The 23,706-nt window shown below is 29.2% G+C and overlaps 1 protein-coding gene across 1 annotated transcript in view; it reads right to left on the minus strand.

The window, feature by feature from the left end:
- LOC129984706 (hemicentin-1-like) overlaps window positions 1-23,706 on the minus strand; it is a 523,194-nt gene that overhangs the window by 128,357 nt on the left and 371,131 nt on the right. The window contains exon 7 of the mRNA XM_056094647.1: window positions 16,479-16,769. Within this exon, the coding sequence (XP_055950622.1) occupies window positions 16,479-16,769 (291 nt within the window). The remainder of the gene's footprint in view (window positions 1-16,478; window positions 16,770-23,706) is intronic.

Here is a 23,706-nt window from a genome sequence, read left to right on the forward strand (position 1 = left end):
GACTTAAAGCATATTGCACAGTATCTAACTGTAGTCTACTAAATAGTAAATGTCATGGGATATTTGAAACACCTGTTGATGACACTATTTTGATAATTGAAAGCATATTTATATTATAAAACTCCATTAAATTTGATTATTAAAATTCTCTATAAATATGGAATATAATTTTAAAAAATTATGCGTGTGTTGTATGTAGGAAAAAACTGGCCTTTATAAATTAAAGTATTTAAATTAAAAAGAGTGTAAAATTTAATAATTTGCTTTCCATTCTGATTAATAAATTATTAATGTACAGTTTTTATAGAAACTGGAAATCAATTCCATAGTTAGGCACTTATCTTTTGGTAAAAGCAAGGATATGTTAAAGATAGCTCTAATCATATTTTTTTTAATCAAAATTAATTTTTTTGTTATAAGCATCACGTTACATTAGAAATTGAGGTTGTAATTTTACGTAGCAATAAACTACATACACTTGGGAACACACTGAAAGAGATAATTTAGAATTCTTAAAATGATCACATACAGAAATTCCTAAAGTTATCACGTACATGTAATTATACAGAACAGATCAAGGCTATTTTATCATTAAGAAATAAACATTTCTTTCATGTAAATAATATTAGGGAGAAATAATTTAAAACTCGATACAGAAAACAATTTTAAAATTTAAGAATGTTTCTGCGGATTTAATTATTTTACATTGTGACAATCTCTTGTCACATGAAATATTCTCAATAACTCTCTTCCAATTTTTTTTCGCTGTTGCGCAGAAAGGAAGCTTTAAGGCCGAGATTAAGACATTACCTAAATGAACTGGAGATTAAAGAAGCAGTTTAGAAGATTCAGATAACTATTGAATGCATCAGAGGATCATAATATCTGGCTAGAAATGGAATAATTTATAAAGACTGATAGTGTAACCAAGGAAAGACATATCGGGTATTTATTTCGCATATAAACGAAATTTTAAGCTTTCTTTTGTAGCGAATTTTTCTTCTTATTTCTGCTCACAAGAGCTATAGTCTTTTTTTTATTCTCTCATATACAAAGCATGCTAATATAATCAAATTCGAAATTTTTACTATTCTCTTCATTTCCGACTTCTCTGAGCCGGAAAGAAAAGAAAATTGAAATTATATCTGCCCATCTGTCTGTGAATAAAATAATTCAAAAACTCCTGCGAACTAGATGGATGAAATGTGATACTAGACTTTACATGAAATTTGTAGAATGCAGTCACATTTTGAACGGAAATCACTCGGAGGAAATTGTCCAGCTGTACGATTATAAGTGAATTTGGTAACTGAAAAGCGAAAATAGCTTGGCAGAATCAAATTTGGTGTATATATTTATCGTTGAAAATGAAGATTCGTACTAAATTTGAAACCGATTCAGTCAAAGAATGACTTTCTGTACCTTCTCACGCAAGTAAACGTAATGATTCAAACGAAGCAAATCGAAAGCAAATGAATGAAATTTGATATATAATATTGTGGCAAAAATTGACGTTTGATATCAAATTTTGGTTTCAAACGATTGGTTAAAAAGTTTCCAACGTACATATTCCATACTCTGGTACTTTCATATTAACTGTATATCAACGATTTATTGACAAAGATTGATTTCCTGTATCAACTGTTCGTTGAGAATGTCACGAGTACTGACATTTTTATATTCAAAGTCTCGCATGAGTATATATATATATAGTAAATATATTTTGAATGTTTCATTTTTTCAATTGATTGAAATTAAAATTTGACAAAAAAAGGCCCTTTAATTACGGGACGGAATCATAAAACAAATTTCCTTTTTCAAGCAGTTGAGTTTTTGAGTTACTAGGCTTAATACATGAGAAAGTATAGTCCGTTAAATGCCAATCCTTCGACAAATTTAGATTGAATTTGATATAAATCTGTATACCAAATTTCATTCGTCTACCTCTTTATATTCTGCAATTAATGTATTCAATTATACTCGGAAAGCCAGGCATGAAGAACCCCTGTATATGGAACTCTTTCAAAATTTGATAATAATCTGCAAATTTATTGTAAATACCTACCAAATTTCATCTGCCCAGCTGAAAATATTGAGTTCACTGACAGACAGGCGTAGTTCAAAAATCTGCTTTTTTGAACTCAGGGTGTTCTGAAAAGTGGAGATTCGACGAAATCTCGACTTCGAATTTTTTAATAATTACATTACATTTTCTACGTATACTTCGTTTGCAAATAATCGAAAAAGTGCATGATACTATCGATCTTTATATTATCTTTCCCCCAGAAGTAATTAAAATACAAAATTTACAAAACTTTAATTGTATTTTGATTCTGAAAATTCATTATATTTTCTATATTCTAATATGTGCCTTTTGAATTCATGAGTGGTATTTAAGAATTATATATTCTGATACAGTTAAGAACAGTTTGGTTTGATACAATTATAAGTTTTTTTCCAAAAAAAGACGATATGGAAGTCAATAAAAAATGTATTTGCAAGGTTTGACTGCGTTTTTTTTTCATTCATAATTCCATATTCACCTGCTAGGAAAAAGTGCGCTGAATTATATTATTTAGTATAATTGTTACGAATAACAATGAAAAGAGAGCAGATGGCGCTGCATGCATTTTATATCACTGCGCGTAATTTTATACTTTTTTCTTGCACAGTATTCACTATTAAAAAAAAACTTTAGTAAGCATGCATTTATATTCTCAAGTTAAATAATGAGCAATGTGATATGCAGGCCACCTGCTGGGAGTGAATCTCCTGCAATAGCCCTATCATTTCTCCGCGACGTGATCTCTTTTCCTTATTTTTGTCTCCTTCCCCCTCAACAAATGCACGCGTCTGTATAAGGTAGTCAGAGCCACATTCTACTTACTTATGTCATGATTGTACTATGAAGCTGCATGGTTTTATTATATTTAGAATTAAAAATAAGTTTTACAAATTATTTTAACATTTTAAAGAATGATTTTCATCAATTTTCAACCATTGTAGACATAATTTTAATGTTTTATCAAAAATAAAATATAAAGCAAGAACTGCAAAATTTGCAATGTGTCATTTTGACATTTTATTATTTTACGATTTCAGTATCTAATATACCTATGTAAACTTAATTTTAAGCAGAGGCCGAAAAGAGAGAAGTTACTTTCGGAATTTTAAACTTCGCTTTTATTCCTTCCCGGGAGGCATATTTTATGTACAAGCAGAAGCGAGGACAAAACACGTCCTCGAATGAAATATTTATCCCCATGATTATATACTGTGAGATTTTGATAGGAATTTCTTTATTTCTTGATTTAGGTAAGCGAATTATAGGGATCTATGCAAGAATTTTGTTTAGATATACAAACTTTTATCCTTTCACTGAGAGTGTGGGAACTTGTCGATGTCAGCAATTTTACAGCGCTTCCGTTGCATTAATTAAATAAAAAAAAAAAGGTGGAATTTGGATCAGGAAATTAGAGAACATTTTAGAATGAAGTTAATATTGGCTGAATTAAGATAAAAAAATTAGTAAACTAATTAGGATTTAGACTAATTATGCATTAGGAAATTAATTAATGCATTTTAGAAGATTATTTCATTTTATCAATCGCTCCACCCACCCTTCAACGATAATAATCAGTGTCGTGCCACTACTTAAATAATGGCTACACCACTAACAGCGAAGCAATAATCTATATTTAGCAACCACTGAATTATAATACATATTATACAATGAGCATTTGGAAAAAAATGTCTTAATATTACAATCGTAAAGATACTTATGTTTCAGAACCAAAAAGAAAAATATATAATCTTGATTTTATAGAAACTAAAATTGCCTTATTATTCATTCACCAATCAAGCTCCTATCTCTTCTGCTTTCTCGACTAAGTTACTTTTGCATTTGTACTACGAACGATGGAATATTTTCATATTTAACCGAATATTTTCTTTCTATTCATTGCATGTTTAACATTCTTGATCATATAATTTCTGCTTTTAAAATTTTAATGCTATTAAAAAAATTAAGAAAACATTTATCGGTATAAATATTCATGTTGTTACGGAATTGAATAGAATTCGCTTTCCAAAATACTTCAGTTTAAAAATATTCACCAGTAAAAAAAGCGTGAAGAGCGAATTTTTTTTCAGAGCATGATACATTATTCTGCAACCAGATGGCACTGCTTTGCATTTTAAAATAGTATTTTATTTAGTGTCAGACCAAAGATATTTATGCAGAAACTTCCGAATTTTCTAAAGATAGCCTTGAAGAATAGGCGCAACAGATGCGTTTTGAAAGAATTATTTAGTGGATATCCTTCAACGTTTGGGAAAGTAACCAAAATATATTTTTTTCCCTTTAAAATGCTGAGATTTTAGTAGAAAAATTCAATTTATTTAAGATATTTAATAACAGTATTTTTAATTTTTAATCAACAATTTTTAATCACTAATTGATAACTTAGAATAACTATTTGATTTTGAAATTAATTTTAGAAGATAACGAATTAAAAGAGGCCATAAATTTGCAGAATAGGATGAAAATGCATAGCTTAATACATATATATACAAAAATCAACTGCTTACTTAATTATAAACATATATTATTTAATGAAAATAATCAAGAATATTTGATGTCATATAACTTTATCAAATTTATTTTTAGTCTTCAATACTCATTGGGGGTAAAGGAGAAGAGTTAATATTTGTTTCTAATTAAGCAGAGATTTTTGTTTATATGCTTTAACTTTTCTACTTGAATTAGCTAATGAAGCACAAACCTATTCTTGCGTTGAACAGTAAAAATAAAACATATTATCTTGAGCCTCATTTATCTCAAAATAGTATGCATACAATTGAATTCAACAGAATATGCATAATTCCACTTGGATTATGCCAATTTCAAATTCCAACAGAAAAAGGCTCCATCATTTTGATACAGTGAAAATTCATTGTATCTGAACTAGAAGTACCTCATGAGACGTTTCATTGGACGATGTTGCTGAAAATTTAGCACTTTTTAGGAGACCTCAATATTGTTCATAATTAAGCGATTTCTTCTTTTGAGATACATTACGTGCCGCTCTTGCAAAAAGGAATGAACTTCCTAAATCAGCTCAAGATATTGAGCGATGTTTTAATGATGATTAAATAATCCGAGTGCCGCACAATTCTGTAACCTTATCCTTAATCCGCTGCTCCGACCAGCCATTAAGGCACATGGATTAATCTGTTTGATCGGACCACAAAGACAGCAATACTGGCTGAAACTGTGGGTGAATCCTAAGGGCTATCAACGGCCATTGCACAACCCTTTAAGTGGGAAGCATGTCTGTCATCAATAAGAAGTAACCTCCCCCCTTTTTTCTGTACTCACCAGGATGCCGAGAACTAACTACCATACCGGAAGCATCTTGACCTTATCTCTGAGGTTCCCCCCTCGGTGGGCGAGCACAATATTGCAAAGACATCACTGAGATCCTATAGTTAAACATCTGCAATTAGGACTAAGTCTGCATCATCAACGTTTTGATGAATACATATGTGTACCCAAAAATATAGCATGAGCATATACATAGGGGGAAAATTTGATTTTGTATTAGAAACATATGTACATAATGAATGCAGAGTACACAGAATATTTGTAATTGTCAAAAAAAGTAATAAAATGCATCAATTTTCTTTGAGTAATTATTTATTTCCGAAGTTTTAAAACTTTTTGAATTATAGTGAATGTGGTCCGACGATTATTTAGTAATTTCTCTGCATTTTTTCATACTATTTTTGCATACCCTATCTATTCAGAGTTACATTTTGACGTTTAGAGCCATCCATCTGCCTGTCTCGAGTATATTCTTAATAAGTGAAAATTTTCAATTAATCAAGGAATTCTCTATTCAGTTTAAAATTGCAACTGAAATTGACACTTCATAGAAAACGAATGAGCATCACATAGTTAATTAATATCATAATTCATGTTTCTATGAACCTTGGCGAAGGAATAAGATATAAAAAATAAAATCTTCAAATAGAAGAAAGTTAAACAACAGCAACATAAAACAAACTATTCCAAAGAAACAGAATCTTCATTTGAAACCATTTCAGAAATATATCGAAGTTAATATGAAGTTGAATCATATATGATATAATTTTTCAAAAACTATTTAGTCTATGAGTTTGCTTCAATTGATTTTTGTGCTAATACAAGGATTACAAACTTTAGAGGTTTTTTTCATATTTTGTTATATTTTTATAATGATTTCAACACATATATTAAAAAGAAATTTTTTAATTGATTTATTATTATTTTTTGCGAATTTTGATAAACAAATATGATATCTGAACTTAAGTAGGATGTAAACAAACTAATTATTTTGAAATTACTTTATGGGAATATTAATTTACTGACTTGAAACTTTTCATTACATATAGTCACAAAAGATAAATAAAATAACGCCGAGAAACTTACACTTAAAATCTGATGCATTTGATTTAATTAACTTTAATAACCTTGCTTATCTTTACAGATGAACCTTCTGTTATTTAAAAGAAGAAAATTAGTATTTTTTTTAAATGACAATCTTAAATTATATAATTTGCTATGTGAGTGCCAAATTTCCTGCTGGGAATTGTTTCCAGCTTTTGGTCAGTTTTGTGGACGCTTTTTTAATATGTTTCCCACATTGATATAAAATGGTTCAATTCTTATATCATTCGTTTTTACTAAAAAGAAATACACTAGATAAAAAATTGTGGAAATATTTTTGAAATGTATGTTATCATTTCCTGTAATTCTAAAATTTCAAATTAATGCTCGATTTAGTTTCAAATGTTTTGCAAATTTTCTACTCTTAAGTTTCGCCAAATTATGAAATTAAAAACATATTAAAAATCATCTTGTAAAATGACTTTCTTTAAAATTCTTTGAAAATATCTGAAAAATGCATCACTGAATTTTCGGAAACTGATTAAATTCCAATTCTATATAAATCTTTTAGAGATTAATCTGTTGAGTTCATGTGTCAACAAAATTGAAATGCAGAGTAACTTACTATAAAACGAAATCTTATTACATTATAAATAATATTATCAAATTAACATCAACTAATTTTCATTCAAATTCTAGTGTCGGTTTTAAACAGCAAACTCAAAAGTTCCACAACATATCACTGTTGCCAATCTGAATTTACAAAATAATATTTAAAATTATTAAACTACAAGTTAGTTATTTTTTAAATGAAATATTTATGATTTATGTCTCAACAAATCCCTTGCTGTTTAATCTGACAAAGACCTAAAATTTTAGCATTAACTTTAAATTTATTTTACGAAATGGAAAAGGAAACCTAGGACATGCAATTAAAAATATAATGTCATAAATCACATGAGACGTGGAACTATATTCGTTAAAACTACAAAAAATTCTACTACAGACCAAAGTTAATCGATTATGTACATTTATTACGAATTCCTGAAAAGAATAAAGGATATTTTTACCAAAAGTTGTGACTAAAAGTTTTAAAAAACATTATTCTTTGGATAGAAAAAAGGCTATTTTACATAACAAAGTTTAAATTTTCATTAATAATTGCACATTCGAAATAATAATAATATAAGAATACACATTAGAAATAATAATAATATAATAATACACATTAGAAAAAATAATTATATAAATATAAATAATGATTCTAGATAAACATTTCAAAATAATGCTCATTATCTAAAATTAGTTGAATAATTAAAGATTTAAAGGATTAAAAGATTAAGGTTTAAGGATTAAAGGATTAAAGGATTTGGATTTCAAAAATCTTCCGTACTTTCCGTTTAATAAAAACGGCATTAATTTTTAGCTTATGTATTATTTAGCATACAATTAAATAGCGTCGTATGAAAGGACATTTGTATTAAATCGGAGAGATTGGCTCTATTGTGTCAATTAATTATTTTTCAAGAATTTTTGATAATCCTGTAAATACATTCCGCATATAAACATATCTTTTCCTATTCATTTCCCACATAACTATTATTAATAAGAGTCTTTAAAATAAATAAATTAGAGAAAAGTATACTTGATTCCTTTAATGGATTTTAATTAAAAAAATACCTTATAAATCAAAACATAAACACTGCAACACTAGAAAATCAGAATATAGGGTTTTTACTAATATAATCAAAGCTTATATACAGTAGAAGCAAACACATATCAAAAATAAACGTTGAAAGAATTTTTCCAAACAAAATATCTTTTTACCACATAAAGCTTCGAAGAATGGAAAAGCCATTTAATTTAGAAAATTTATAAAACCAGTAAAGAATCTTTTTTTTTTTCGTATATTCCTCGATGACTTTTTATAATTAAAATAACACGAAATTTTCGGAATTATGTCTGAAACTCTCTCATCAGCCCTGTGATATCACAAAGGATTTGTTATTGTATGCAAATTTCTTTACTTTTATCTTGGAATTATAAGAAGGGAAGAATAAAGTTTCAATTTAGCTGTTTCCCATTAGCGTCTGAATCCCTTCGGCTTTAAAATGTACACATTAAAAATTCCTTTCTTGAATTTCCTAAAAATAAACTAAAATTACTTGTTGAATGTAGAAATAAATCGAATTTGGTATATTTTTAGAGTAAAAGGCAGAAGATTCAGGGTGGATTTATTTCTTTTTTCCTTACTTTCACCATCAATTTTCAGTGGATAAAATGTTCAACAGAAATAATGTAATGAACACGCATTTCGTTCTCGTTTGTTAGAGTACTAAATCTTAATTTTTTTCTAGAATAAAATTTAAAAATGTAAGAAAATTATTTTGAATTTTAGTTGCATCTTTCTAAGGTTTGTCACAATTAATTATGTTCTTACACTTTAGTTATAGTAAAGTTTTCGAAATCTGAAATTGTATAGTTCTTTGTCGTTGTTATAAGAGTTGAATTGTTATCACCATCTTGGCTAAGTATTTCGTTAATAAATGGTAAACCAGTTCACTTTAAATTTTAAGGCAAATATAATTAATAAAGAATTATTGACTGTCATTTTTGGATTAAGCTCTCTATGCATGTTGGTTAATCCATTGAACCACTGTAATTCAGTAAGTTACCTATTAAACAACATCAAATTTCCATTGACTTATTTAGTTTTTTTTTTTTTTTTTTTTTTTTTTGTCAAGTTAACAACATTCGTATTAACCAACTTTAAAATTAAATGCTTCAGCCTTCAGTTATTCCATAAAAGTTAAACTTAACATTAAAATAAACAAACAAAAAGTCATAATAAACAAACAAACAAAAACAAACATTAAAATAAAACATAACAAAAAGTTTATATTTTTTAAGGAATTAACTTCATATCAGTTAATTCCTTAACAAATATGACAATTTAAAAAAGTAGTATGCTATTGTAAAAATATTTCCAACTTGTTATGTAAATTTAATCAAGTATTTGAAAGACTGTATATTTTCCCGTTAAATTCAGTATAGCTTTGTCTGAAAACCCAGTTTCTGTTGCTTCTATGATTCATATTTGTAATTTAGAATTTTATAAGTGACGGATTGGATAATATTTGCTGTAAATACCACATTGCTTTGTCTGAAAATCCAGTTGCTGTTGCTTCTGTAACTAGTATTTGTAATTTAGAATGTTACAAGTTAAGCACAGGATAATATTTGGGGCAAATACCGTATTGCGTTGTTTGAAAACCCAATTTTTGTTGCTTCTGAAATTAGTATTTAGAATTTAGAATTTTACGACGGAAGATTTAGGTTATTGTCGCGTTAAATACAGTATTGTTTTTCTGAAAACGCAGTTTCTCTTGATTCTGTATTTGGTATTTGTAATTTAGAATTTTGCAAGTGAAGGATTGGATACTATGTGGAGAAAATACCGCATTACTTTGTCCGAAAACTCATTTTCTGTTATTTCTGTGATTGGTGTTTGTAATTTAGAATTTTACAAGTTTCGAGGGCCACACAAGAGCTTTTCTTCCTGAGTCAACATCTATGGTAACTAGCTCTCCTGTGATGAAACTTCAGTAGCAAGTTTCAGAACTTGCATGTCCGTATTCAACTAGATAAAATCGGGGTGTTGAATCATATAGTCGTCATGCAACTTGATACTACTTTAATATATCCTCATTCAATTGTACTTATTATACTGTGGAAACTGCATAAATATTCCTTGTTTATATTTTTTTAAAGTGACAAGGTTTTGTGGTTTTTGCCCTCCTATATAAAAAGAGCAAGCTCGCTCTTCCAGAATTATGCGAGTTGATTTCTTTGTTGTGTGACAAGGTTGGTTTTCAACCTCCTGTAAAAAAAGAGCAAGCTCGCTCTTCCAGGATTATGTGAGTTGATTTCTGTGTTGTATGACAAGGTTGGTTTTCAACCTTCTGTAAAAAAGAGCAAGCTCGCTCTTCCAGGATTATGTGAGTTGATTTCTGTGTTGTGTGACAAGGTTGGTTTTCAACCTTCTGTCAAAAAGAGCAAGCTCGCTCTTCCAGGATTATGTGAGTTGATTTCTGTGTTGTATGACAAGGTTGGTTTTCAACCTCCTGTAAAAAAGAGCAAGCTCGCTCTTCCAGGATTATGTGAGTTGATTTCTGTGTTGTGTGACAAGGTTGGTTTTCAACCTTCTGTAAAAAAGAGCAAGCTCGCTCTTCCAGGATTATGTGAGTTGATTTCTGTGTTGTATGACAAGGTTGGTTTTCAACCTTCTGTAAAAAAGAGCAAGCTCCCTCTTCCAGAATTATGCGAGTTGATTTCTGTGTTATGTGACAAGGTTGGTTTTCAACCTCCTGTAAAAAAAGAGCAAGCTCGCTCTTCCAGGATTATGTGAGTTGATTTCTGTGTTGTATGACAAGGTTTTGTGGTTTTTGACCTTCTGTAAAAAAGAGCAAGCTCGCTCTTCCAGGATTATGTGAGTGGATTTCTGTGTTGTGTGACAAGGTTGGTTTTCAACCTCCTGTAAAAAAAGAGCAAGCTCGCTCTTCCAGGATTATGTGAGTTGATTTCTGTGTTGTATGACAAGGTTGGTTTTCAACCTTCTGTAAAAAAGAGCAAGCTCGCTCTTCCAGGATTATGTGAGTTGATTTCTGTGTTGTGTGACAAGGTTGGTTTTCAACCTTCTGTAAAAAAGAGCAAGCTCGCTCTTCCAGGATTATGTGAGTTGATTTCTGTGTTGTATGACAAGGTTTTGTGGTTTTTGACCTTCTGTAAAAAAGAGCAAGCTCGCTCTTCCAGAATTATGCGAGTTGATTTCTGTGTTGTGTGACAAGGTTGGTTTTCAACCTCCTGTAAAAAAAGAGCAAGCTCGCTCTTCCAGGATTATGTGAGTTGATTTCTGTGTTGTATGACAAGGTTTTGTGGTTTTTGACCTTCTGTAAAAAAGAGCAAGCTCGATTTTCCAGCATTATTTGAGTTGATTTCTGAGTTGTATTCAATAGTCTTATACAACAGTCACCATATCCATATGAAATGTTTAAATGTAGTATCTAATTTATTAAAAGAGTATAGATATGTTTTCCTTGCAGTTACTAAAATAAGTTTCTATAAAATTTTAAAAAGTTAGAATTTTTCAATTAATTTTTCTCAAAAAATACTGTAGTATTTGTAAAATAAAATAAATGTATCTAATAAGCGAAGTTTTTATTTCTATTTCATCCTTGTTTGTCAGAAAATTGTAAATTAATTTTTTTTCCCTTAATATAAATTAAAAATACAAAAAAAAAATGGTTTTGTATTTTAATTGCATGAATTTTGAATTTTATCAATTAGCTATCTTTTTAAAGAAGCGTTATAGATATTTATTTCAATTACATTATTCGAATTCTTTGTCATATAAAATGCATTGATGATGTGTTTAATTTCTTAAAACTTTTAGAAATTTATAATTGATTTTCTACTAAGTGATGAAATTAATTTCTGTGATACAAATAGTGTTCGAAATTCCCCTGTTAATATATTCTTTGAAAATAATGATAAATAGTTGAAATGTGTAGTTATTACGCAGTTTTTATGGTGATATTTAATTTACTTTCCATACTGAGGAAGAAAATCATGAATTCAATTTTCTGAAATAAATATTTAATTAGGAATATAAAAATTATTATTATTATTGTTTTTCTAAATTTTCACCAGCTAATTATCGTTGGGAAAACTAAGTGAAAGGATATTAATCTAGTTTTCCATTTCATTCTGAATATACTTATTCGTTCAATATGATGTAGCCTTCAAGAAAAATTATTTAATTTCTTTAGTATTAATAAAATATATTTTCATTCAACAGAATTAATTGAGAAGTTCCGGTTTTTAATAACTTCTCACATGTACATTTAAATTTTCCAAAATAATCATAGCAATATTTGGAATTTTTATTGCTCATGATATTAATAATTTGTCTGACTTAGAATTAATATACTAGTTTTTACATACAAAAAAAAACAATATTGAAGTCTGAAATCATGTAAAAACATATTTTAATAGAAAAGTCAGAATTTTAGAAATGACAAATTTATATTTAAAAGAAGTTTAGATATATCTGACAAAAGTAAATCAAACAAATATCAATATTTAAGATATGAAAGAGAAAATGTATTGCTAATATTAAAAAATATAACCACTATTTCACATATTTATTAAAATGTTGTTTCTAAAATGAAACAACTAAAAATACTGAAACTAAAAAATGCACTAAAAATGCTTTGTAAAAAAAAGAAAAAGCTACATTTAAAGGATAATTAAAAAAGATCATAAAAGGAAAATAAAAAAAAAAATTATAATTGATTCTGGAAACAGTGCTACTGTGTAAGCTGATCTATTATATTTAAAATTTCAGATTAGAGGGAAACTTCAAATTTTGTAAGATAAATTATTTTTTTATAATTAAAAATGTTACAATATCATGATAATGAGAAAACCTTCTATCGCAATAAGTAAATTAGCTTCCCAAAGATAACGATGAGAAGATACGCAAAATAACTTTTTAAAAATATCTTTTGAATCTATTCTTTTATTTTTAATTCAATCAATTATGTTTTTTTTTAGAAAATTAGAAAATTTATTTTTTTACTATATTTAATATTAATGAAATTCGATAATTATTCATTACTGTATAATTTAAATCATATTTTCAAATTCTGAAAATATAATATTTTAAAAATTTAACATTTTAATAACAAATAAGATTTTTTTTCAGTTATTCTAAAATTATCGTTTGAATAGAAATAAAATAAAATTAATATCTGAGTGAGAAAATTTGAAATGAATATATAAATGTTTTTTTTCCTTGTTTACCTATTACTCTTTATTTCTTTTATTTTTAGGAAAATAAATTTATATCATTAGACCCAATTATAATGAAAATGAATATGAAAGTATTATTTTGAATAATTGGTGAGGAAAAAAAAACATGTTTTTCCCATTTTTGCTCTAAACATATTAGTACTTTCCCATCTTGTTTCGCAAAATGTGGTATGTAAAATAGACTTTCAATAGCATGTGCTAAAATCTGTAATGATTTAAATTATATTTTCTCCAGAAACTGTAAGTGTTTTTTTAGAAATCTAATCTTATTTTTCTTGATGCTTATTTCAAAATGTGTTTGCTTTTTCGTCATCGTATATTTGAAGTAAAAAACATTTTTATTCGAAAAATAAGAATTGTACAAAATATTCAATTTGACAGGAAATATTTTCACCTCATTATTTTCTATTCCTTGCATTAACAAACGACCTGCTGATCATTGTTAGTTTGTGGATAAGAATTGGGTTGTTAGACTCTAAATAACAAATTTTTCCCACTCTCAAAATTTAAAAAAACGGAGACGAAGAATTTAATTATAGAATTAATTTTTGTTTAAAAAGTGTTAGTAATATTATTAATCAAATTCTTAATTACTACTTTTTTCATTTTTCTATGTATATGTATTAAATATATTTGAAAAAAAGACGAAAAATAATTTCATAATCTTGTTTACTTTAGTTTCAGACCACATAATAATTTATAAGAAATCAATTTTGTAATTGAAATTTTAAGAACTGTGTAATTCATTAGATGATATTCAAAATGGCAGAAACATGTTATAACATTTACTGAAATAAACACGTATAACATAAAAATATTTTATGATATGTCTAGAAGAAAACCAGATGGTGAACTATTAAACGCTTTTATTAAATTTAACTTCCTCCATATTTATAAAGATATGATTTATAATAATTTTTTCCTTCTCTTTTTGATATTTTTTTTCGGATATATTGTAAACTTCTAGGATGTCGGTGGCAATAAACAATTTTATTATTTTCAGGATTTCATTTTCAGTCATTTTAATTAAAGTGTAATTCCATTCCATACAAAACTATCTCATAGTGAATTTAAGAAGAAAAATTCCATAATTTCTATAATATAATAAAATGTGACCATACATTCATAATGTTTATAATAATATAAAAAATTAACAATAAAATATTAACATAAAAATAATACTATTTAAAAGTAAGTGCATTGATAAGTATGTTTTTAAACTGTTCTTCTGTATATTTTAATTACTTCTTTTGCAAAAAACACCAAATGATAAAAAATGTATTTTGCATTATAAATGTTATATATGTATATATAGAGATTTATGCATAATCAGTTTCTGGAATTAGCTCAGTAACGTCTAAACCAACTATAACGAAAGGTGTTTTTAAAAGCGAAACAATGTGCTACATGCATTATAATCGATATTAACAATAGAATAAGTTACAGTGTGATTTTTAAAATCACAAATGTTGGCATATAAAAAATCCACAGGAATAGATTAAAAAGTGTCACCTAAAGATAGCGCAAGGTGCATCTTGCAATGAAGTCAATGACACTTCAGTGCTCCAACTAATATTTACAAGATAATACTGTAATGATTCAGCTTCTTCCCTGCTTGACCATGGTGACGTTTCTTTTTTCCACGCTCCATAATTAGCATCCAGACAGCAGTATCAGCAATGGCGACGCCCTACCGCAGTGTAAGTGCTTCCAGAAGTGCTAGGTGGTCAACCCCTTTAAAGTAAGGACATCTGGGCAATTAATGTGAGTCCAGATCAGGGACCCCACCTGCATTGTATTTGAAAGAGATGTAAACCTGCATTCCTTACATTGTGAAGGGTGGCTCTTCAACGGATTTCCACGGTCGACGGTAGACCAGTGTTGCTGAACGACTATTGGATAACCGGGAAAATGGTCCGATGTGAATGAGGGTGGAGACAGAATAAAAGTGCGAGAAGATTGGAAGAGAGGGGAGAATCGTGCAGAAGGAGGCAGAGAGCGGAGTGTCCGACGAGAATTCCACCCGAGTAGATTCGGTGGATCCCTTCGGCTACGCCTGTTTGCGAGAACGCTAAGAGTCGGCTAGCTGTTTCCTTGGGAGGTTTCTCCGAAAGTATTCGAGGAACTATCCTTGTTGTGTCGAATAAGAATACTACTCACTCATTTAACCTAGATGATGAACTGTAATTTTATGTAAATAAAACTGTAAATAAAGAATTTGATCATAACGCCACCTTTTATTGGATCGAGACTTTACAATACATACAATTATAGATAGAATATTTCCACGCCCTAAATGAAATCTTAATAATTTAGTTGCACAATATCCGTGCCAGACTATGTGAAATGTGTTATGTATCTGGCAACAGCCAGATTAGAGAAAGGAACTGTTATGTATCTGGTAACAACCAGATTAGAAAAATGAACTGTTATGTATCTGGCAACATACAGATTAGAGAACCTTCCAGGCTGTGTGACGTGCGCGTGTTGTTTGTACCTTTTTGAGTTCCGTAGTTCTTATTTTTGTACTTGTTCGGTGTAGTTGTTGTTATGCTCGTTCGTGCCTATGCATCTTAATACTAATAAATATTCTTTGCGTGTATGTAAAACGAATCGTATCGTCTCTCGGTCTACCTGGCATACATGACAAAATGGCAAAAAAAAAGTCTGTTACTATGATATAAAATATTTTTTTTAATTTTAATTATCCTTTATTTTTTACAGTTTGATTTATAATTCATTACTACAAATGCTATGCATTTTTTTTTCTAAAATCCTTACAATGTCATGCCGAGACGTATTTGACAAGAATTGTATAAAAGAAATCAATTAAATGACGGTAAAATTCTAAAAACAATAAAATGTGTAGTTTCAGTGGAAATATACAAGAATACAAAATTTATAAATTGTAGCAAAATAGAAGCGGATAGAAAATCGGTTCCTACGAGGATTAATTAACGAGGGAAAATATGAAAATATTAATTTATTTTTAATTAAAATTTAAAAAAAAAACTTTTCTGTCCTGAGTACTTGCTAAACTAAAGAAGTTATTTTCAAGCAAATTTGAAAACCCTAGCTATAATGATTTGACATTGAATGACTTTTTACATAAGGTACTCACAGAATGTATCAGTTCATCAGTTAAAGATTATCAATTTAGAAAAATTGCACTCACGGCTGATGTTGAGGACGAGCTCGTCGCTGAGTCCTCTGCCTTCCTCGTTGATGGCGTAGCATCGGTAGCGTCCCCTGTTGTGACGCGTGAGTCGCTTGAAGACGAGCGTGCTGCCGCTCACGATGTCCGTGCGAGACTCGTTGTGTGAGAGAGGCAGATCGTTGAAGAGCCAGCCCACCTTCAATACAGGAGGGTTGGCGTCCACCTCGCACACCAGACGGACGAAGTCGTCCTCCTTCGGCTGTCGATCCGCCTCTTCCTTTATCAAGCGGAGGTAGACTTGAGGTATGTCTGAAAATAAACAAATGAAACAAAGAGGTCAAGTCCTGATGGAGGACGAAACGGGTATATGGTTTCTTGTATTAACCATATTACTAGGTAATAAACACATTTATTGGATTTCATACAATGTCGCCTCCAAATTGTGAAGTAAATGAAAATATTTATAATAAACATTATGAATCAACATATGTAGCATATTATTTCATAAGAAACCAGGGACACACACTCATAAAACGCCCGCGGTTTGTCATCGAAAAACTGCTCAAATGACTTTTTGAAGTTCTTCAAATGATTGGACATCAGGAGATATTGTAAAGAATAGAGCAAATGATAATCTAGAGTTCCAAGTCAGGACTATTGGAAATGAAAACTGTAAAGTATTCCAACCTAAGTTTCTAAAACTCATGTGACCCCTTTCCGGTTTGATGTGGATGTAGGTGGACTTTATTTAAAAAAAAATACACATCAATCAATTGGAAAGAAACAAACAAATGACAAAATACGAATACATATAACATGCTGTTGTTTGTTGTTTCCTATGGCACTTACCACGGCCAAGCCCGCTGTTCGAAGACAGCCAATTTAAGCCTAAGGGACAGCGCCTCTTGTTTTTATCGTAGAGGCAACTAGGGCCAAGAGTACGACTTGACTACTCACGCATCACACATTCGCTTGCACAACCCCTTTTTACAGCGGGGCACATTCAGAAACCTCACAGATAGAACATAGAAGAGGAACAACCATGCCCGAACCAGGACTCGAACTCAGGATGCTCAGATCACGGGGAAGACGCGCTACCCCTATGCCAGGATGCCGGCACATATAACATAACAAGAAATGATAAAAACTAGAATTAAAAATATCTGGAGTACAATAAACTGGATGAATGAACACGATAACGTATAGTATGAGTGAAAATATAGAGAAATTATAAAAATTAGTTACTTGAGGTGGTTAAAGGATATCTTATGAATATAATGCGAAGTGTTTTGAATGTCCTAAAAATTGATAGGATTTATCTAATTGGAACAGTTCTCCATGATCAGTTAAGAGTCGAATCATATTTATGATCCTTTTTTTGGAAGATGAATTATTAAGGACTCTTTTGTATCCAAGACTTTCTAGGGATGATGAGAGTTTTCAGTGGAAGTGTCATAAAAGAGTGAAAGGGCATGACGTCGCAAAGTGGATGGGTTGGCCGTCTTTCCGACAAGGGCAATAGTCATCTTCTGATAAATGGAAACGGCGAAGAAAAGAACGGACTGGACCATGTCTTCAGGATTTCTTCACCAGTCCAGGAGAGTGGTTGCAATTTTACTGTTTTGATAACTTTATAAACAAAATAGCCAGTGTTTCCACTATCATTTCTATTTTTTAGCCATATTATCATCTTTTTAAAAATGAATGGCTTTCATTAGATTGAATGATAATTTTTGAGATTTTCCAATTTGTTTGGTATCCACATATCAACGAGGCTACCGATGCAAAACACTGAATATTTAGAAATTCCATTTCGATTCTTTTTGCTATTTAACGAGTCGAAATAAGTAAATTGGACTCTTTGCCACATATTAAATGTTAAACTTTAAGATGTCAGAGTTTCTTTGAAGTAGTAAAAGACATCAAATACTAGCACAGCATTTTTTTTCGTTCTTTTTATAAGCAACACAAAAGTTAAACCAATGTTTATGGTAAATCAACACAATTATTGGATAAAGATTTCCATTTAAAAAAAGTTTTACTTTTAAAGACTGAAAACAGTAATTTAACGTCTCTATAATAATTAGCTAAAGTTACCGAATATCGATGGAAAATTCAGTATCATCTCAATATGCTATAAATATATTCATTTTTAACTCTGTACGGTAAAAACAACAAATCCATTTTATTTTTTTTTCCTCATTAAAAAACACGTTTACCCATTTTGGGAACTTTTTACTCGATTAATAGTTGGCCTTTCTCAAGTCTAACATAACCAACCTTTTGTAATCAGACATAGTTCGTTCTTCCGTTTAGTGGTCAATTAGTTTACAATGAAAACAACTTCAATATCGCATCGTGCACAGAGCAGAACCGATGAAGTTATTTGCAAAATCATGCTTTATTTTTTATTTTTCAAAATGTTGAATGGATTTAAAAACATAAATTTATGTACATCTGAAATTGCTGCACTGAAGTCAAAATAACATGTAAATAATTATTTTCTAATTAAAGACCTGAAACAAATAATATTTAATAATATTTCAAAAATTTATATTCAGTGTCACATATTTTTGCAACAACATATGTTTAATGATATATAATTAATAAAATGTAACGGTTTCATTACATATGAATATAATCAAGAATTTTGGAAAAAATTAATTAATTACATATTTCCAAATAAATTTTCTTAAAATTTTAACTTCTTTGATTAAAAGTTAAATAGTTATGAATTTATTTAAAATAACTTGTTAATTAAAACAATATTCATTGGAATATGTCTCAATTCTCATTCGATATACACAAGTTAAATTTTTATTCCATTTGTCTTACATTACTTGACTGTATATTTCTGTATTGATTATATAACTAAAAACTCTTATGTAATAATCTGTTAATTAGTACTAGTAAAACATAAATTATCCTGGTTATGTTCTGAGTATAATTCTTTCTATTCTTGAGATTTTTTTACTCATAAAAGAACATGCAGAGTTGCAAAAAATTGTCCAAAAGATAATGTGTCTATTCAATTAATAATGGATGCAGAGCATTACTAACACGTGTTTAGTTGTAATAAATAATATCGCATTTATGTTATAACAATTTCGAAACTTTCCGAAATGAGCTGGCAAAACTCGCAAGTCATTAAATTAAATAACTAATCTCAAAATAAAACAGAAATTTTAAGAATTGATCAGCATTTTCTAACAGTTTCTTAATTGCTTGCAATTAATATATAATGCTTAAACAGGAATGCAATGAGTTTTTGTTTTGCTTACAATCAGCAGATGGTTCGGGCATACAAACATTAATTATGACATCCTGAAATTCACAATGGATTTGAACGTTAATATCATAAAAGCTTGTTGTAATTAAAATGTTTTGGATATTATAAAAACAATTTAAATAAATACATATTTATGATAACAAAATATAAACAATTATTAGATATGGAATAAAAATAAAATAATGAAAAAGGCAAACATTATGTTTGTATAATTGATGCATATGATATTATTTCACTTATAATTGATAAAAATCTCCAATAATGGTATAAATAATTGATTATATATTTAAATTACTGATGGATTCATAATAATAATATGATTTATCTATTAAGATGAAAAATATAATGCTAACAACACATTCTCTTAAAAAAATCGTTAACAGAATTTTAAAAAATAATATCAGAAACTATTTTTATATTGAAATGAAGAAGGCACTAGAATGCTAAGCCTTTATTTATTTATTTGGTTTTACTGTATGAGCACTACCTGTAATCGATAACTATAAATTGAAATTGAAGCTTGAATATCATTTATCAAAATGTAGCAAATTGGGATTTCTAATCTTCAAAAAATGCTCAATCATTTTTTTAAAATATAAAAATTATATTTAGCGAAAATAAATTACTGTATTTTTTTAATTCCATTCTTGTAACTATTATTACATTAAATTTCACAGCGAAATCAAGAAAACACTTGAATTCTACTGCCTTTGCAGAAGGTTTTAGTGATTAGATTTAAATGCGCTACAGATATTATTGATGTGTCAATTGTTTATTATGATAACAGTATATATGTTATGGATAAAAACTTAGTCATGGCTGTTTAGGCATTTAAGAGGCATTCTTACAATGAATTCTTTCATTTTTGACTTGAAATGAAGAAAACAAACTTCCTGTTTCTCTATCGAAATAACTGTTTTAAAATGAATATATTGAAAATTACCTAACATAAAGATTAACAAATAAATAATTTAGTAGTTAAAATTATATTATAGTTTTCATTGACAAACATTCAAAAAAGAATATTCAAATTAGATAATTACGACAAGTTATTTTACTGATATATAAATTTTTTATCGACATTTTTGAAGGAAATGATCTTAACAGAGCTCAGGCACAAACATAAGGAGTTTACATAATTCTTTCACGCGTATGCAAACTAACACACAATCAAACATGTAATTGCACACATACATAACTATCACTTTCAATGACATAAAAAATCAATTTAAAATACAATGTTAGATATTAAATGTCCCAAAAAGCATAATTTGAAATGTCTGACAATTTGCCAACAATCAGCAATATCCTTTATAAAGCGGTGCAAAAAGTAATTCGGGCATGACGAATGACCTAGTATTCTTAACGCAAAATATTTTCAAAGAAGAAATATACCATTCTAGAAAGATTTCATTCTAGGTACAAAGAAAAAGAAATACTAGATTTTAGTTTGTAAAAGAAACAAACAGAAGAAAGAATTATAAGAGTGAAAGAAGAAAAAAAAGTGAGTACAATCTCCAATATTTTTTTTTCTGTCTTTTTAGCCGCTATTATCCGGAAACGAATAAAATCATCTTGAAAACATCTGTTTGTACTCTTTCTTTATTGCAGAGAGCTGACAAATGTTACTATGCTACTTTATTCCGAGACCTATTAGGGTAAGTTCAAGATATCATTTATTTTCTTTTCTGATTCTTTTCTTCGTTCTCTTCTGTACCATAAAAAAACACTCGAAATTCTCCGGCGGAGAGTGGTTCTGTTCTCCACCGACATATCCCTTCACTACCCCCCCCTTCCTCTTTGCTTACTCGCCAATTCCTGGCAGTCACACATCCAGGAATCATTATTCGAGGGAAGGATTCTGAACAAAATGCCGCTGGTTTAGCTTCGGCAACTTGCTTTATCGCCCCTTCAGCTTCCCATTTTTTTTATCTCCTCATTTTGATTCATTACAGTATCCCACTTACTACTTTTAGGGCCGTGGGTTTGGAGTTTTTGGCTCATTGGTTTCCAACATTCAAGGTAAAACGATGGAAATGATCGCTTGAGAATGTTATTAAGGTTATAAAGAAAGGGGGTTTTCGAACGATTTTCTGTTGCGTTAATGATTTGCAATATTTTTTTTTCCGTATATTTACGCTCCGGTGATAATTATATCTGAAAATTTGGTAATTGGTCAGAAGATTCTAATCTGTGAATTTTGTAAAAATTCAGTAATTTAATAGATGAATTAAACTATTAAATATGAACCAAGGTGAATTCTAAGATTAAGCGATAGATTTAATATATTTGATGAGACTCAGAAGGGAATTTTAATGGAAAAACATAAACTTATTAGTTACATTCAAGTTATTATAATTTCTACTAACATTAGTGTGTGTGTGTGTGTGTGTGTGTGTGTGTGTGTGTGCGCGTGTGTGTGTGTGTGTGTGTGTGTGTGTGTGCGTGCCTGTGCGTGTGCGTGTGTCATGAATATCATTTATCAATAGCCATGGACCTGATTATTACCAAGACGGGTTAAACAAATTGGTCCAGCGGAGTGATAAATGCCTCAACATGTTTGGTGATTATGTAGAGAAGTGACCGCTACATATGTCTCTTAATTACCATTTGTATCCTGTGTCTATTGTTGATGCAGCATTTTTCTTTGCTTTGCAAACTTTTTTTTGGATCACTCCTCGTATTTTATTATATATCTGAATAATTTCCTCGTGGAGACAACTAGATGGACAAACAGATGAATGACCTACTTTTGGAGAATAAGATCAAGAATTTCATGCCGACCTAAAGTTTTAAGGAATTTCCAAACATTCTTCGGGCATCATGTTAATTACCTTTTTGCGTCTTTATGTCCATATATACAAACGACTTTTCCTGTTGACAGAGTCGGTACAAAATTTGATATGTATCAACAAATTGAATTCGCTTAGAATGTGTAAAAATATGATGTTTATAGGAGAACAAATCTGATTCCAAAAATTGTTTCTTTATTATTTTTATTAATCCATTTTAATTTTTTAAAACTAATATTTGTAAAGCCATATTTGTGATGGTAAGTTTTAATGTTAAAGTAAAACTTACTCATGAGAACAAAAACTAGAGAGAGAGAGGAGAAAAAAAAGATTAGATGCAGTATTTTGGAAAATATAAATTTTTCAAAAGAAATATAAATTCGGAAATCAGTAACAAATCCTCGGATATCATCATCATCATCAATAAAGTAATTTATAAAACTACTGGAAAGACAGTCAACACGTCTAATGGTTCAGCATTCAGAATAAATAAATATTGAAAGCAAAAAAAAAAAAGTTACAATATTAACTTTACAATTTCTACTACAAACATTGTATTTTCTGCTTGAAAAATAGGAATGGGAAAGAAAAAAAAATGGTTCAAAAACAAATAATAAAATAAAGCATGTTATGTATTATTTCGCCGTTATTCTTTAGTTGCTATAATTCCGAAACGAATAAGACCATCTTCTATACAGTTGAAGACATTTGTTTGTTCTTTTTCTTTAATGTAGAGCTGAAAAATGCTAGTATTCTATTTTATTCCAAAAAATATTTGGATGAGTTAAAAATATCCTTTATTTTCTCTTCTTTTATGCAATAAGAGGAAAAAATATTTGAAATCTCTTTACAAATAGCGCATTAGACATTCTTTTTGTCCGTCTCCTTCAGTTCACTCATTTGTCAATTTTTTTGGAGTCGCATATCTTGCAGTCATTACTTGAAAGAAAAATTTGGTACAATGGCAGCTGTTTTGACTTCGATGACTTTGTTATCACTTCTTCAATTTCCGATGCTTTCATTTGTGTTATCTTAATTCATTAAATTCATTTCTCAAATTGCTTATATTTAGGGAAAAGTCAAAAGTTAAATTTTGTATTTCTATGCCTGAATAGCTTTCAAATACTGGAAATGCAAAATGGTCTTTTTCATATTAAGCAAATTT

The sequence above is a fragment of the Argiope bruennichi genome, chromosome 9 (assembly GCF_947563725.1).
Source record: "Argiope bruennichi chromosome 9, qqArgBrue1.1, whole genome shotgun sequence".
NCBI lineage: Eukaryota > Metazoa > Arthropoda > Arachnida > Araneae > Araneidae > Argiope > Argiope bruennichi.